Raw genomic sequence first — 18,355 nt, forward strand, 5'->3', positions numbered from 1 at the left:
GCTCTCTTCTTCAGATACAGCCAGAATGTGAGTCTATCCGTCTCCAAGATACAAGGACAGATGGACTCATATTCTAGCTGTATTTGAGGAAGTGAGCAGTGACTCACAAAAGCTCATTCCCTGCCATAAGGTGCTGTCAAGATCCCTTGCCATTATTACTGTTTTACCATCTTGCTATTTTGTTCCAGAGCACCTGCTACGCTTGCTGGGAAAACGAAAGTATTTAAGCCCTTTAACACTATCTGACAGTCAAGGTCATCACTATCTCTTAGAGTGTTTTGCTAGTGACTATTGTAGTGGGAGCACGTCTGCCTTGTAGCAATTTAATGTTTTGAACTTATCTCGCACCAGAGAGTTAGGTGCGCATGTAACAGCTAACTGCTTCTATATATGTTCACCAACCTGCAAACAGCCTTAATTTCGCCACTGGCCTTGCCAGTGGTACCATCCTGTCTTCCAATAAACACTCATCGTGCTGAAATAGAGAGTTGTTATTGGGGACAATCACAGGCCTGACAGGTGCTACTGGACTCTCGCTCTTTCCTACAAACCGCCTAACATGGCTTGATCCACGTGCAGTGAAAAAGTCTGTTTTTAGCAGGTTGCAGTAGTTACAAAAGCAACATTTTTGTAGCCATAATTTCTGCAGCTGCAGAACTAAGTAACGGAGTAAACTTTTCTTCCAACCCAATATCAATAATATGCAGAAATGGATATATTTAAATAAATATCGCTAAGCAGGTAGTGCATGGCAATACACCTTCAGGAAATTTTACTGTAAAATAGAGGTTCTAATTGCAGCATACAACTGCTCAGAATAATTTAGGGCACTGGTAACAAACAGTGCAGTATGAAGGGCTCTGAATTCAGGCAAAGAGGGGTCTTGTGGCACCTGGAACACTCACACATTTATTGTTCAGAAACCTTTCATGAGCCAGGGCCCACTACATCAGATGCAGGAAATGGGCAGTGGCTCACAGAACCTTATGCCGCAATAAGCCGGCTCGTTTGTTTCAAAATGAAGGTCCTTCAAGTGCCTCCTAGGATTCCATGGGGTCAGCTAAGCAAGCCTGTGCTCTAGAGACCTCCTGGATACTCCCCATGTGAAGGAGGAGGAGATTGGATTTATACCCCACCCAAAGGAGTCTCAGAGCAGCTCACAATATCCTTTATCTTCCTCCCCCACAACAAACACCCTGTGAAGTCGGTGAGGCTGAGAGAGCTCTCTCAGAAGCTGTCCTTTCAAGGACAAGCTCTGTGACAGCTATGGCTGACCCAAGGCCATTCCAGCAAGTGTAGCTAGTGGCTCAGTCCCACCTAGAAGTTCTACACGCAGATGTGGAGGGTGATTTTTGCTAGGTCCCCCATCCTGTAGCAAACCTCCAATTCCTCAGTAGTTGTACTGGGGGGGGGGGGAGGTATTGTGGGCTGCAATGGAGGAGGAAGGCAGGGAAATCAAGCTGCACTGACAGAAACTCTTCCATCTGCGGAAACTGTTGGCAGAATCCTAACCATGTGTACCTTAGCTACAGTACACAACCTAGTAATTGTCAAAGTGAAATTCTGAACTTATTTCCAACTGAAAGCTCTTGAAAAGGAAGAAGGAGAAGATATTGGTTTTATATCCCGCCCTCCACTCCGAAGAGTCTCAGAGAGGCTCACAATCTCCTTTATCTTCCTCCCCCACAACAGACACCCTGTGAGGTGGGTGGGGATGGAGAGGGCTCTCACAGCAGCTGCCATTTCAAGGACAGAATCTCAGAGTGCCTCACAATCTCCTTTACCTTCCACCCCCACAATAGGCACCCTGTGAGGTGGGTGGGGCTGGAGAGGGCTCTTACAGCAGCTGCCCTTTCAAGGACAGAGTCTCAGAACGGCTCACAATCTCCTTTACCTTCCTCCCCCACAACAGACACCCTGTGAGGTGGGTGGGGCTGGAGAGGGCTCTCACCAGCAGCTGCCCTTTCAAGGAAAGAGTCTCAGAATGCCTACAATCTCCTTTACCTTCCTCCCCCACAAGAGACACCCTGTGAGGTGGGTGGAGCTGAAGAGGGCTCTCACAGCAGCTGCCCTTTCAAGGACAACCTCTGCCAGAGCTATGGCTCACCCAAGGCCATTCCAGCAGCTGCATGTAGAGGAGATGTGGGGAATCAAACCCGGTTCTCCCAGATAAGAGTCCGCACACTTAACCACTACACCAAACTGGCTCGCCAGTGGGAAGAAAGAACTGCTGCTCCACAGGAATCAAAAGACGGTCAAATGCAAATCATTTTAGCTTCCATGGTGGACCAGCAAGTCTTCAGTCCAATCTCATCTGAAGATTCTGGTGTCACTCTAAGGTTGCAACCCTGAATGCGTTTACTTCGAAGGAAGCCCTATGGAAGCCAGGAGGGCTTTCCCCTGCCAAATGTGAACCCGGCGGGGCCATTTTACTTTCTGAACATTTCAGACCTGCTTCAACCCAGGCTTGCTACAAAGTGTATCCTCACCTCTGGAACCTCTGCCATGTGCCTCATTCTTGGCAGCAAGAGCAGCTCCTACAGGGCCCCTCTGGTCATGCAGCCACAGTTTCTCCGGCTCGGTGGCACCTCCCCTCACAACACAAGGTACATTTTCCTTCTGCACATGGTCGGCGTCCAGCTCAAGCCTTCGCTTCACCTTTTCCAAGCTGTTTTCCAAAGCATGCTCACTTCCTGCATTCGGGGTGTCGATTGGCAGGGGGTGCTGGGTTTGCATCAGCAAAGGAGAGGGGCTTTCCACATCATAAGATTTATTAAGCTCCGTGGCGTTGCATTTGGCTTTGTCTGGCAAACCAGCCTGCTTGGCTCCACCGCTTGCTGCATTCTGCATGGCAATGGCAACAGGGCCAGTAGCTGCAACGGGCTCTTGCAGGCTTGGGGCCAAAATGCAAGTTGTTGATTCTCTTCTGCTATCTGACGCCATCGGTTCCGCTCCTTCGCTGGTGGAAAGCCCTCTGCTTTCTTGCTCGCTAGCAGGAAGGTGACAGACTTGATTCTGTTTGACAACTGCGGATTCATCAGAGATGTCTGAAGCACTCTTGTTGAAAGCGCGAGTTTTCCCGAAGGAAACTGGAGCAAAGCTTGGTGTGAGTTTTGGCACAGGGTCCGAGGCAAAAGCTTTGTCGCCGGCAATGGGGCCAATCAAACCCGCAGCTCTTCCCTTCTCGTTGGGGCTTAATTCATAGGCATTTATAGGGTTGTTAATGACAATGTGCCCCATTGAAGAAGGCCTTGGGCGCCTTCGGTGCATTTTCGGGCTCATGCTTGGCTCAGGGCTGGGTAATTTCGAGTAAGAACCCGTAAGGCTTCGGAGGATGCTGTTCTCGTGATCAAACAGAGAGGTATTTTTAAAGTCTTCATCCGAATCAGAATCTAGCAAAGGTGGTGTTCCAGATCTCATGGGTATATCCACTTTAGAGAAACTGGATGATGCTACTACCCTTGTGCTATTTTTGGGGACAGAAGAACCTTGCGGAGAAGTAAGATTTGGCTTATCAAGCATCACTGCCGTATAACTCCTGCCCATCAGTTTTCCTCTCTCTTTCATGGAGTCGCTTATTTTAACTGCGTCGTTTTCTTTATCCGAAAGGCTCTCGCTGACGCTTCTCTTTGAACTGCTTCTCATGCTACGTCTGTTTTGTTCTCGCTGTATGTACTCCCTGGATTTTTTCAAGAGGTTCTGAAGGCTCATGACATAAGGATCCGGGGCTTCCTCAGCAGCCAGCCCCATCTCAACATCCTGTTGCTTTGCAGGCTCCTTGGAAGGAACTATGCTGCTTGGAATGGCCAACGAACCTTCTGGGCAACCTCTCTTCTCGGACGGGCCAAGGCAAATGTCCTCTTGTTTATCAAGGACAAGCTGTTTGGTTTCTCTTACTATGTTTCTACCAGATTCAACTGGGGCATCTGCCGGCTTAGCTTCCAGTGTCTTTTGGGGTTCTGTAGAACAACTAAGAGCAACAGAACTTGCCAAAACACCATTCGATTCACTGACGAACCCATTTATCACTTGAGGTTCTACAGCAGAACAAGTTTTCTCCATCTCTAAAGGATCTAAGTCATTCCGACCGGACGATTTCTTCATCTGCAAAAAGAAAAGGAAGTCACTGACAAGCACTTTTTAAAAGGCTACTTCTTGGTATAAACCAGATCTGATCATACGCTTTTAAAGTAATGTTTGTTTATTTATTTATTCGATTTATATCCCACCCTCCCCACCGAGGGGGGCTCAGGGCAGCTTACAACATAAAATCCAGAACAATTAAGATTAATAAATATTAAAATACATATTCAATAATTTACAATAGTTAAAACAGTAAAACAAGAAACAGTCTAACAGTTTGGTGCTATTCTCACAGCCTTCCTCCACAGTTTTTAAATACCAGTCAATTATATGCTAACCGGAAGACCGTCTTACAGGCCTTGCGGAACTGCCCAAGGTTCCGCAAGGCCCTCACCTCCTCCGGTAGCTGGTTCCACCAGCAGGGGGCTGTGATTGAAAAGGCCCTATCCCTAGTTGAATTCAGACGGGCCTCCTTCGGCCCAGGGATTACTAGCAGATTTTGGGAACCAGATCTGAGTACTCTCTGGGAAACATGTGGGGAGAGACGGTCCCTAAGGTAGGCAGGTCCTCGGCCATATAGGGCTTTAAAGGTAATAACCAGCACCTTGTAACGAACCCGGTATATTACTGGCAGCCAGTGCAGTCCCTGGAGCCCCGGCTGAATGTGCTCCCACCTAGGAAGCCGGGCATCGGCATTCTGCACTAGCTGCACCATGTAGAGGGCATTACAGTAGTCCAACCTCGAGGTGACCGTTGCATGGATCACTGTTGCCAGGTCGAATAAATAAATAAATAAAAATCATGAGCCATCATGTGTTTCTCTCTGAATTCCAGCCACAATTTGCATCAATGGACCTGTTCAGTCACAGTGTCAAGTTCCAGGTCTTTCAATAAAGACTCTTCTTGAAAGCCAATAAGTTGTTTATTAAAACTACGGTACTCCAGAGAGTTCAGTGTGAAACTGAACAGGCAAAGCATGTCACAGAATATATAGATGGTTACCGGGAGCTTCTACTGCATGGGGGAATTTAAAGTAGCAAAGGTTACAGGTTACAATATAGCTAAGAACTACTACATGGTGATGAATGGCTGTCGGGAAAAAGGGGAGCGAAAGAGGGAAGGATAAGAGAATGACCTTGAAGACTTCAGCTGTCTCCTTATTGCAATCACCTTACGTTCTCTCTTCAAGAGACATTACACAGGCCTAAGCCATAAAGCAAAAAGCTTACTATAAACAAGGAACCTGCCACACAGGCATTAAGACCACTTGGTCAAAAAGGGACTGGGGTCAGAGGGGCCCACCCTTCAAGTCACAGTCACTCCAACAACTGTGGCAGAACAGTAACTCGTTGCTTCTAGGGATACTGAAAAAATTCTCATCTAGGGAGGGACTCCAGTACTCACTCAGCAACAGGGTTAACACAGTGAGAGTAAGAAGAAATAGCTAAGCCACTTTGAGGACTTTGGAGTCATAAATAAATAAATAAATTGGTTTGATACTAACAAGAATCATTGGTGTGGCAGACAAACCAATGGGCACCTTTCGCATGTAAAATTCAAAATCCTTTTTGTGATCATACATTTCCAGGTATGTACGGCCCTGCAGTAGTGCTTTCCGTCTTTGCATAAGCATTTAGCTCTTATCGGCCAAAAGTGTGGACGTTTAGAATAAAGTGCTGTAAAATTCAGCCTTTCTACAATGCTTTCAACTGTTAAAAGGACTTAAAATGATCAAAAAATCACCTGCAACAAACCTGTACTGTAGACTTGTGTTGAAAGACTGAGGATGAGCAAATCAGGCTTATATAAAGCCACCCAGAGAGCTCGTGGCAGAGCAGATTTTTACCAGCAACCTCCAAGCACAGCACTTTCGGCATTGTTTACACTACATGAGTTCGCCAAAGGCCTTAAATTAACATCTTTAATATTGTGTGTTATTAAATTTGGCTGGGATGTGAGGGATTGTCAAAGACAAAAGCTTTGTTAGCTACAAAACAGGCAAAAGTTAAGCTGAGCTGTTTGTGTTTTACCGCCCCCCCCCCCCCAAGATACTCCTGCCATGACTTTCAAATCCCAAGCCAAGAGATGGTTACTAGGCACACACTAACACAGCAAGGAATTCAACACCTTGTGTTTGGTCCTTAGTATTATTCTAATTCATCTACCTGAACACGGTGTTCATTCTGCAAAGCAAGACTGTTCAAGCACTACAGAGTTTGTTACAAACCAAAACGCTCTTTTATTTCACCTGTCAAGGACTCTGAAGATCTCATTCAGAGAGTTCTGCTACCACAAATCCCTCTATGGCTACAGAGCTTGTACCGGCAGCTTTATATTCCCAGTACAGAAGAAACATGTATACAATTATGACTCACATGTAAAAGCAATTGCAATGTAGTAAACAACTTGCTTTCCTTGTAACCAAATCAGTACCTGTGTTTCTAAGATACTATTTTTGCTTCTGTTCCCCTGCTGCATAAATTTACTTCAGCGGCTCTTTTGGTCTGATGTTTGCTTGTTACAGCTGAGACAAAACCTAACTCAGGGGATATTCGCACACAAATCCTTGAATTTCATTTGCCTCCTTACTTGCAGCTGTCAGAAACAGGAGTGGCCCTGTATTCCCTCTTGTTTATGAGTCACAGTTCTCAACACTTAGCATTCGTGCAGCCTGGCTAAACACAGTGACTTGGAAGCCCAGTAAATCTCAGTGGGTGTCCCTTCCAAGCCAACTGACTCAAACAGGACACTGACAATCCACATTATTTAAAATCACAAGGATGGATACGTGTAAAAAAACAAGCGGCTGCAAAATGCTACGCAGCATCCAGTTCAAGGCAGAAGCTTATGCACTTCCAAAGAATCAGACCTCTGCTGTTATTTCTGTCTCCTTTTTTAGAGTAGTGGGGATTGAAAGAAAATATTTATGGAATAGTTTCCAGTCACAATTTATATCCTATTTTATATTTTACCTGCACATTTTCCAAAATCTCCTGAACACGGTTCAACAAAATTCTTTTCCTGGAATTTTGCCTCCAGAGTTCAAAGTCCAGGGCTTTTTGTCTGTCTTGCTGAATTTCTTTTTTTCTCTGAAGACTAAGCTATAAAACGGGAGGGGGGGGGGAGGAAGAAAATAATGTTTACAGAGTAAGTTTCCAGTTATAATCACCTGTAACAAACTGTGAACCACCACCGTTAGAAACACATTTCACTTGTTTTTTTTCTATTAATCCTCTTGTTTTGCATTAAAAGACAGCCAGCAAATCAGATTTAAGTACACAGAAAAAAAATCCTAGTTACTGGTTTTGTATTTATAAATACGAATTTTTATTTATACAAACAAATTTATAAATATACACATTTATAAATTATAAATATACAAAATTGCCCTGTGGCACAGAGTGGTAAAGCTGCAGTACTGCAGTCCAAGCTCTTTGCTCATAACTTGAGTTCAATCCCGGCGGAAGCTGGGTTCAGGTAGCCGACTCAAGGTTGACTCAGCCTTCCAACCTTCTGAGGTCAGTCAAATAAGTCCCCAGCTTGCTGGGAGGGAAAGTGTAGATGGCTGGGGAAGGCAATGACAAACCACCCCATAAAAAAGTCTGCTGTGAAAATGTTGTGATGCAACATCACCCCAGAGTCAGAAACGCCTGTTGCTTGCACCTTTACCTTTTTATCTGGAAGAGACAGGCTAAGTACAGTTGAAAATTTAGTTTGCCATAAGGCACAATCCTGATCTGGACAGCCCCGGCTAGCTCGATCTCCTCGATCTCAGAAGCTAAGCAGGGTCAGCCCTGGCTAGTACCTGGATGGGAGACCTCCGAGGAATACCAAGGTTGTGATGGAGAGGCAGGCAATGGCCAACCACCTCTGAATGTCTCTTGCCTTGAAAACCCCTCTGGGGTCGCCATAAATCAGCTGTGACTTGGCAGCACTTTCCACCCCCATTAAAGCATACAAAAACATTTGGCTTTGGAGCAAGCAGCATATCCATCATTTCCCTGTTAAAGGCATAAAATTCTGAAACAAAGCCTTCTTACCAGTGGAGGAAGCACAGGAACACCATGGAACTGGATCAGGGAAACAGGGCTGTGCTGAGCAACCGGAGGCATCTCTCCGTGCAGCGGCTCTCCTTGGAGCCTCGCCAGGTGTTTTGCGCAGAACTTCTCGTAGTCCTCCATCTTCCTTCAGTAAGGCTGGGTGTAGATGAAACAATGCTGTTTAGAACAGCAAGGCAACAAGCGTAAGGCCAGTGGGGCTCTTCTGCACAGTTGGCCAGTATGTATGAGAAACATCCAACAATGTGGACTCATTCTTAGGAGGGAAAAAAGAACAGGGTTTGATTCCCCACTCCTCCACTTGCAGTTGCTGGAATGGCCTTGGGTCAGCCATAGCCTTGTAACAGTTGTCCTTGAAAGGGCAGCTTCTGTGAGAGTGCCACCTCACAGGGTGTCTGTTGTGGGGGGGGGGAAGGTAGAGGAGGTTGTGACTGCTCTGAGATTCAGAGTACAGGGCAGGATATAAATCCAACATCATCATCTCCTCCTCCTCCACTGTTTCCTCCTTGCCCTTCCTAGCCAACATATAGGCCATTCAGCCCAACCCCTGTTCTCAATACAGAAACTCCAAAACCAGCTCAACCCCAGACGGACAGCTGGCCAGCCGTTTGGGGAGCCTGGGCAAAGAGAGGACACGGCAGCAGCCGGGTGCTCGCCCTCACCGCCCCCCCACTTCGCCCAGGCTTCTTGAGGCTCAGGGAGCCTGGACGAAGATAGGACATGGCGGTAGCCGCCGGGCACTCAGAGCCCCACCCCTCCACTTCCCCCAGGTTTCCTGAGCCTCGGGAAGCCTGGGTGAAGCAGGACCAGCGTGGTGGTGTGGAGAGGGGGTGCCTTGTGGCGCCCGAGGCCACCACCTAGTCAGCCTATTCCTACACGCCGGCCCTGTGTGTGGGGTTCCAAGGCAGCTGGCAACCCTAGGGCTCCCTTTAGGGCAAACATGAAATCTGATCACAAAAGACCATGGGCATGGATGAGAAAAACGGAAGCCCATGGTTCATAAACCATGAACTTCCATGGACTCTTGCAGTTTATGAACCAGTCTGTAAGACCTTTGATGCAGCGCAACCCAAAAGTGGATCAGGCCACCATTACAACACAACATCAGTGAGCTAGGGAGACATTTAAATGCCTCCTGAGCTCACTCCCAGTGCTTCAAAGGCACATCTGGCCCATGGACAGCTTTTGTTGTCGTTCAGTCGCAGTTGATTCTGACTTTTTGTGACCCCACGAGCCAAGTCACGCCAGGCCTTCCACCATCCTCCAAAGTCTGCTCAAATTTGTGTTAGTTACATCAGTAATGCTACCCAGCCATCTCATCTTTTGCCATCCCCTTCTTCTTTTGCCTTCTGTCTTTCCCAGCATCAGGATCTTCTCCAGGGAGTGCTCCCTTCTTATTTGGCGGCCAAAGTATTTGAGTTTCAGCTTCAGCATCTGACCTTCCAGGGAGCAGTCAGGGTTGATTTCCCTTAGGACTGACAGATCAAATGAACCAACTCCAAAAAACTGTGGACCACGGGTGGTCCATCAAAATCGCGAATGCACAAACCAGGCAAATAGACCAGAACCAGCTAATGACAAAATTAGGTCCATGCCCATCCCTAACCAGGAAGCTACAATCCACCACCCACCGAGGGGAAAGGAGGATTTGTATTACATTCTAATGCAAAGCAGGAGTGAGGAGCAAAATAACATGAGAATGACAGAGGTCTACCGAGGAGAAGGAGTTAAGAGGGTGGGATTAGGATCTGAGAGACCCAGTTTCAAATTCCCAGTCTGCCATGGAATCTCAGTCACTTCACAGGATTGTTGTGAGGATAAAATGAAGGAAAGGAAAACAACCTAAGATCCGATTGGGGAGAAAGGCATGTTATAAAAGGAAGCAAATAAACAGAACAGCCCTAACAATGCACAGAGTACATAAGCACTGTTTGTCAGGGTACCTTAAATTCAAGGGTACCTTTAAAGACCGTCAAAGTTTTAATTTGGGCACAAGCTTTTGTGTGCCTGCATGTTTTTTTCTGTGCAGGAACATGAAAGCTTATGCCCAGAGTTAAACTTTGTTAGTCTTAAAGGTGCTCTTGGACTCAAATTTTGTTCTGCTGCTTCAGACCAACACAGCTACCTGCCTGAATTGTATGCCCCCTTAACATTTTAAAAGTAACATTAAAATAATAACGCACAGCATACTGACAATATTGCAAATCATTGTTTTAAACACAAAGATTACTGCAGATAGTATATTATTTAGAAAAGCATACTAATCCAATACAGTGTTTCAGAAAATAAACCAAAGTAAAATGAGAATGGATAGAACGGGTAACAGTTGTAATGATGAATATTGCCTGCCACACCGCTATCTGAAAACTCCTAATAATACAAAGTAATCCATACATTGATCATTTAAAAAAAAACAAAACACTAAAATAATAACAGTATGCAGTATATTAAATAACATACACTGCATATCACTATTTTGATGTGGGTTTTTAAAAAACAAAGACAATGAAGCACACAATATTATTACATATTATTTCGATTACTGAATGTACCGTAATTATTTCATCTCACCTTGTTTAACAAAATACTATGTATTATCATGTTAAACACAATGCAGCACTGTCGTCCGTGGTTGCAAGAGGATGCAACCACTGCACGCAGCACAAAATTTAAAACCACTAAAAGGTTCAGGTGCAATACATTATTAAACACACCGCTATTGCACATCATCTTTGGTAAAACGCACACCCGTTGCAACAGGAGGTACAATGCAACCACTCAAAAATTCATGCCCATTTAACCTTGCTGTTTTATTATGCCATAATGCATTTCCATTTTTTTTTACCAGGGCAATTTAACCATGCCAAGCGCCTCCATCATTTGAGAAGGGAGGAGGGGCCTTTTGCACTGTCACGCCCCCTCCCCGCTTGCTTTCTTTCAGCTGGAAGCTTGGAGGAGAAAGAGCCCCACGCAAGCCTGGCAGGGCCTTTCCGTCGTTCTCCCCCCACCCGCATACCTCCACAGAAAGAGCAGCCGCTGGGCGTTCGCGTTCCCGGAGAACGAGCTCCACAAGCCGGGCAGAGCGCGCTCCCCGCCCGCCCAAGCGCACCGCAACGCGCCTCCGACGCCTGGCAACGCCGGCCCAGCCCTCCTCCCCGAGACAAAAGCCCGCCTTCCGCCTTCCCCACGGCACTTCCGGTTTCGAGTTAGATGCGGCGGGAGAAACTCGTTACAAACTGACACCGTTTCTAAGATACGAAGCAAAACTACAAATCCCAATAAGAAAAGGGCTCCCTCCGGCTTAGGAAAACGGTGCTTTGCATGCCGGGAATTGTAGTTGGCTGCTCCTGTGGCGGGCTTTTTAAAAATAAAACTATATTAATTTTTTTTCGTATATGTAAAAATAGGGGAAAGGAAAATAAAGTTTTTTTAAATGGAAAGGAAAAGAAAAGAACCGAAGGAACGTGTCTCCAAAATAGATCCAGATGGGCAGCCATGCTGGTCTGAAGCAGTAGAACAAAGCAGGAGTCAAGCATCACCTTTAAGACTGACAAAGTTTTATTCAGAATGTAAGCTTTGGTGTGCTAGAAGCACACCTCATCAGACAATAGGATGGAATGGCAAGCGGTCCTTAATACAGAGAAAGTGGGTAGTGAATTAGTATGCAAAATCACGGATTTGGTGATTGCTAGTTTGGGGTTGTTAACCGGTTTTGGGGCTGGGAGCCCTTGACCCTCAACAATTACCAGGTTTAAGACTTCTTTGCTCATAATCCAAAGGTCTATTTGTAAGAAAGAAAGAAAAAAAGAAGAGCATTTGCAAATGGGAGAGAAAAAGATTTCAGGCTGAACTCTCTCTCAGTCTTGTTAGCATAAGCTGCTGGTTTTAAAGGCATTTCCCCCCTCCCCTTTTCCTTCTCTGCTCCTGCGACCAAACTGGCGTACGACGCAAGATTCACAATCTAGAGCAGGGGTCCTCAAACTTTTTAAATAGGGGGCCAGTTCACTGTCCCTCAGACTGTTGGAGGGCCGGACTGCCATTACTGTACAAGGCCGCGGGCCGTCAGTTCTCCGTCTTCTGCATCTCTCTCCCTTCCCCACACCACACACCCTGGCCTGGGAACTCACCTCACCTCGGTATCACCTCACACTCTGTCTCCGCTGCCTCAGCCCAGTGCCGGAAGTGTGCGTTGCTAACGCGAGTTTAGGTCAAACATCACTTCTGGTCTGATTTTGCCATAACCCGGCGGGCCGCATAAACGTCCTCAGAGGGCCGCATCTGGCCCACGGGCCGTAGTTTGAGGACCCCTGATCTAGAGCAAAGCAACAGCTCCCTCCTCCCCTCACATTCTGCATTCTTTTCCCACAAAGCAGTAGCTTTTTGTTATCTGTCTAACCAGATACACATGCTCATAGCACAAAACCTCCCGTTCTGAACTTTTCAAGGCAACGGTTTTAAGAAGAAGCACATCTCCTCCAATGACTCATCCCCAGACCAGAGCCAAACTCCCTATGTGCACAGATAAGCAATATACAAGCAATTCCAATACATCAATAATTATGAATGAGCCAGACTTGGGAATTATTTTTCAACAGGGTGACAGGGTTAAAACAACAAAAACAAGGCAATATACCTCAGAACAGCAGATTGATGTCTATGTCATTAGGTAAACTGTGACCTGCAATAAAGAAGAGTCTGTTGTAATGTTAGCTCTCCATATCTCCAAAATGTCTAAGATCCTAAGATCGCAAATACTTCTCAACGACAAGGGCTTATTATGGTTGCCAGCTCCAGGTTGGAAAATACCTGGAGATTTGGGGGGCAGAGTTTGAAGAGGGGAGGGTTTGGTATAATCCCATAGACTCCACCTTTTAAAGTAGCAATTTTTTCCAGGCAAACTGATGTTGGAGATCAATTATAAAAGCAGATCTCCAGCCTCCACATGAAGGCTGGCAGCTCTAAACCTTACGCTGGGGGTGGCCAAACTGTGGATCAGGAGCCACATGTAGCTCTTTCACACACATTGTGTGGCTCTTGAAGCCCGTAGTGCTCCATCAGCTGGCTTGGAGAAGGCATTTGTCTCTTTAAATCATTTCTCCAAGGCAAACCTGCTAGCAGCTTGGAGAATGAATGTATTTAATGTTAAAGTTGTTTTCTTTCCACTCCTCCCTTCCCCCATCTATTTGCCTTCCTTGCAGCTCTCTAACATCTGACATTTATTCTATGTGATGTGGCTCTTATGTTAAGCAAGTTTGGCCATCCCTGCCTTATACAAATTAGAACATAAACAGTTGTTTATAACAACTCACCAACCAATCCTCTATTTTCTATTAACATTCTCCTCATTCATCAAATCCACAAATCATATGTTCACTTCCCCCCCCCCCCCCCTTTTGCATGCAGAAATCCAATAAAGGGTTTCCAATGAGTCATAAAGGTAGTCAACACCTTTTCTCTAATGATAGAGAGCTTTTTTAAAAAAGTGAGGAGTTACACCCTTGTGTGCTGGTAGTCCGTTAGTGGTGGTTACTGAGGGAAAGATTTGCACTTTTTGCAGGTAGAAAATGACCATTCTATAGCAAACAGGGCGGCTGCCCCACTCCCTTGTAATCAAGAAATGAGACCTTCCCCCCAAAGAAGGTTCCATTGATTGGGTACTCTGAAAAAGCCATCATTAATAAGGTGAAATGCTTCAACAGCTGTAAGGTGTGCTGGAAGTGAAAGTCAATGCAGTAATTTCCCATCCACTATTTGCACACAAAATTTATATTCAGGTGAGTGGCCATGTTGGGCTGAAGAAATAGAACAAAGTTAGAGTCCAACATTCCCTTGAAGATCAATAAAGTTTTATTCGAGGTATCAGGCCTGAAGCCATGGGGGAGGGGGGGCTGTGGGGGCATATGACCCTCCAGGGTGCAGCCATTTTTTCTTTTTTCATGAGTGGCAGCTGGAACTGGGAGAGCTGAGCAGGGCACAGTGCAATGAAGCTAGGCTTCCCAATGCTCCCACCCTGGCGGGGGACCCCAGAATTTGCAGCCTCTTCCCCCGCTCTCCAAAAAAACAGAAGTGGGAGGAGGGGGGGAAACGGCGCCAAGGAGCGTGGCGAGCCGCCCCATCTCGGAGGAGCAGCTAAGGTGAACCGGAGAAGAGGCGGCGGCAGCGCAGCGGCCTTCTAGGACCCGGACTCACGGCTTGCCACGCTCCTGGCCTGCCTCCACCCTCCCCTTCTCTGATTTCACCTCAGAGGCGGAGTGGAGCAGGCGACGCCGCTGCGCTGCCGCCTCTTCTCCACTTCAACATAGCTGCTCCTCTGAGGTGGGCTCAGCCTGAGCCCATCTCAAAGGAGCAGTTACGGTGAAGCGGAGAAGAGGCGGCAGCAGCGCAGCGGCATCACCCACTCCACTCCGCCTCTGAGGTGAAATCAGAGAAGGGGAGGGTGGAGGGAAGGAAGACATTTAAAAAGGTGTGCCGTCCCTTGAAATGCGATGGCCAAAACTCCCGTTGGGGTTCAGTGATGCTTGTCACACCCTTGCCCCTAGCTCCACCCCAGTGTCTCCTGGCTCCACCCCCAAAGTCCCCAGAGATTTCTTGAATTGGACTTGGCAACCCTAACTGAAGCAGCAAAAGCATCAGGCAGAAAGGAGAGAGGTGGAGGAGCAGGAGGCAGAGGAAGCCGTGTGGAATGAACTGAAGGAGAGGGAGATGGAAGGGCCCCTCCTGCTTGCATGCAAGGTGCAGTCCCTTCTTTACTCCAATGTTTTAGGGTCGGCTGCCTCAACTTGGCCACTTTCAGAGCCTCCAGCTTTTGCCCCTACCCCAGAAAGCTTCTGAGAAGCGGCAAACCTGCAGTGGACGAGAAAGGGTGCCCCCTGACTTTTTAAAAAGTTCCCCAACTTTTAAAATCCTGGCTGCGGCCCCGCGAGGTATAAGCTTTTGCGCACACGCACGCTTCTTCAGAGGTAATGAAATGGAAGAAAACCATTCAAACTTATAGGCAGGAGCTGAACGGCAAATTAGCATATAACATGATGAAGGTATTTTAAGATATGCAGAGACAAAACAGGAATGCTTCACTGTTTTCCCCTTAATTAAATCCATACAACTGTTGACCCTGTACACTGCTTTGTCTCTGCATATCTTAAAATATCTTCAGCATGTTATGTGCTAATTTGCTGTTCTTTCTTTATAAGTTTGAACGGTCTTCTTCCATTTCAGTTTATCTGAGGAAGCCTTTACATATGCTCATACCCTGAATAAAACTTTGTTGGTCTTAAAGGTGCAACTGGACTCTGACTTTATACTATTTATATTCAGTAGTGATCCCCCACACACTGTGTGTGTATGTGTTGAAAGTGTTGCGGGGAATCAGATCTTCATCACACCGTACTGATTATATTAATGTATTGATAATAAATTTTGTAGGAATCATGCCCTGAGAAACTGCTTGGTTCTCAGGTCTCACAAAGACCACAAACAGGAATGTGGGTGAGACCATGTGTCAGGCTCTGTTCATCTATGATATTAATGCTGCTACTAATCATGCTTAGAAAATGCCTACTAACATAGAAGCCGGGGTAATAAGGAGGGAGGGAGGAAGAGCAGAAAACAGCTTCCCAAGAATATCAGAGGTTGCTGAGGTCCCTTTGAAGTAGACAGTGTGTGCCAGATTCTCACCTCCTCTCCTTAGGCCCCAAGGACATTGCCGCTGGGAATTGTAACCACCAACGGAAGAGATAAGGGGGGGAAGCGTTGGGAAAAGTCTCACATGCAAAGTAGCCATTTGTTTTGGGAATTAGGGGGTAGAAACCTTTGCTTTGATGTAGAAGAATAAATGCCAATAGTTCGAGCTGATCTCCATCAGTTCCAATGTCTATCATGCTGAGGTAACTCTGAAGTATCCAATAAATGCAACTTTGTTTCAAAGTACTAAGTCTGCTTACTTGTGAGCTTCAATGAACCTACGCCTGACATTTTGGAACTGATCCTGCAGAAGATTTATCAGCATGGGTAACCTTGTAGCGGATGGCTGAAAAAGCACCCGGCGACCGAGAACCTTCAGAACCTATCGACATATCGGGGTCTCTGGTGCGGCACGTCACCGAGAGGAGGGCGGTCAAACTCGGGGGAACATGGCACGTACAAGAACTCTTTATCACTCCGAGGGCGTGGCACCCCTGCACCTCAACCACCCTGATGGACGAGGCCGTGGTCTGGCACGAGGCCATCCTAAACTGACCCATACCGAGGGGGAACCCGGGGAGTGGCAGCGGCTCGCCGACCGGCACGTACCTGGGGGAGCGATCCCCCACTCCAGAGGACCGACAGCAGGGCTCAAAATCAGAGGAGGAGGATGAGGGACCCTCCAGGGGCCTGGAGCCGGTGGAGACATTGAGAAGAGAGATGTCCACCCTAGCCCGGGACCTGAGACGGGAAATGAAGGAGAATATGGCCCTGATGCTACAGGATGTCCAGAAGCAAATCGATCGACGCCTGGTCGAGGGCATCGGGAGGCTGACCAGACCACTACCGGCAGCCCCTTCGGCCGCCCCAGCAGCACCGACCACCCCAGCAGCACCAGCGGCCCCAGCCGTGCCGGCCGCCCCGGTCGGGGGAGGGAGGCGAGCAAAATCCCGTGAGCTGGACGCCACGTTCGATGGGAACCCTGAGGGAGTGGAGTATTTTATAATCCAGGCGACCAGCTATATGCACTATTGGGGGGGACACCTTCCCCGACGAATTCAGCCGAGTGGACTACTTAGGGTTGAAGATGAAAGGGGCCGCCCAGAGATGGTACGTGAGCCTGTACAAGACCAGGGCCCCCGAACTAGACACCGTAGGGGGTTTCCTCCAAGCACTGCTGTCGCAGTACGAAGACCCCCTGCAAGAGACGAGGGCCATCGCTGCGATCCAGAACTTGCAGCAGGGGACGATGTCCATCCGGGACTACACGGCCGAGTTCCGGACCCACTGCGCGAAGATTCTTTGATGGAGCGAGATGATGAAGATAATAGCATATCGAAAAAGCCTGAATGCCAACCTGCTAGACCAGGCTCTGGGGCAAGCGAGACCTACCACACTGATCGGGTGGATACAACTAGCGAGCGAGGTCGAGACCAATATGAAGATGGTGGCCCTCCAGCGCCAGCAGCAACAGGGGGGCAAAACCACACGAGAGTCCAGGCGCAAAGCCCGAGCCCAAGAAAGCCCCAGGTGGTGGGGGGCCGGCGAACCCCCCCCTCAACCCGCAAGTGTTACCGGTGTGGAGACCCGGGCCACCTGGCGGCTAAATGCCCGGAGCCCCCTCTCCCGGGGCCAGTGGGAGCCAAGAAGCCGACCAGGCCTAAAGAGCAGAGTCGAAGCAGCACCACCCTATCGATGGTGCTAGACGAGGATTCTATAATAATGGAAGACCTGGGGGAAGATGCCTGGGAGGCTGAGCCGGTGGAAAACGGGAGCGACCTGCAACTGATGGGTGCCGGACGGCAGGTCGTTGAAGTCACGGCACCACTGAGGGTGAGCATATCGGGCTCCCTTTTGTTTGTCCCATTGACTTTGTTGAATGTGAAGTTGAAGAGGTTCATACATTCCAGAGCCCTTATAGATTCAGGGTGTACGAGGGAAATCATCACGCCCCCGACTGGTAGAGATGCTAGAGCTGCCCCGAGAACCCCTCCCCCGCCCGATCCAATTCGAGCAAATGGATGGGACAGTGATGAAGGGCGAGCCCTGTGTGGAGGAGACCCAGAGGATTCCGGTGGGGATTGACGATCACTGGGACTTGGAGATTTTCGTGATCGCCCCCTCCTCATCCTTCAACCTAGTACTTGGAGTGGGGTGGCTAGCACGGCACCAAGCAGACATCCAGTGGGGGGAGCAGACTATAGACTTCACCGACAGGCGCTGCAAGTCTCACCTCTGGCGGGAGCAATGGGGCCCCAAAGCCCCGCCGAAGAACGAGAGGCTGTGCGTGTCGGTCGAGGAAGTGCAAAGCATCCCTCATGAGTACCGGGGGGCATTTAGCGAGGTTGAGGCCGATGAACTAACCCCCACCGAGACACGGATTGCGCCATCGAACTAATCCTGGGCCAATCCTTCCCTAAAGCGAAACTATACTCCATGGGGTGGGCGGAGAAAGCAGAGTTAAGGAAGTTCTTGGAGGAAAACCTCAAGCGAGGCTTCATCCGCCCTGCCACAGCGCCTCACGCTGCCCCGGT

At 47.9% G+C, this 18,355-nt stretch overlaps 1 protein-coding gene across 4 annotated transcripts in view; it reads right to left on the bottom strand.

Annotated features, from left to right (window-relative positions):
- CCP110 (centriolar coiled-coil protein 110) overlaps positions 1–11,341 on the bottom strand; it is a 32,298-nt gene extending 20,957 nt beyond the window's left edge. For 3 of the 4 annotated variants that reach the window (XM_060260550.1, XM_060260548.1, XM_060260549.1), the window contains exons 1-4: positions 11,158–11,318; positions 8,124–8,279; positions 7,056–7,184; positions 2,490–4,104 (exon numbers count right to left, since the gene is read on the bottom strand). In XM_060260550.1, the coding sequence (XP_060116533.1) occupies positions 2,490–4,104; positions 7,056–7,184; positions 8,124–8,264 (1,885 nt within the window). In that variant the 5' untranslated portion in view covers positions 8,265–8,279; positions 11,158–11,318. Of the gene's footprint in view, positions 1–2,489; positions 4,105–7,055; positions 7,185–8,123; positions 8,280–11,157 lie in introns of all 4 variants that reach the window. The other variant, XM_060260547.1, reaches the window with a different exon arrangement.
- Between the last annotated feature and the right edge of the window lie 7,014 nt (positions 11,342–18,355).

Source organism: Heteronotia binoei, chromosome 20, assembly GCF_032191835.1.
Source record: "Heteronotia binoei isolate CCM8104 ecotype False Entrance Well chromosome 20, APGP_CSIRO_Hbin_v1, whole genome shotgun sequence".
NCBI classification, from domain to species: Eukaryota; Metazoa; Chordata; class Lepidosauria; order Squamata; family Gekkonidae; genus Heteronotia; species Heteronotia binoei.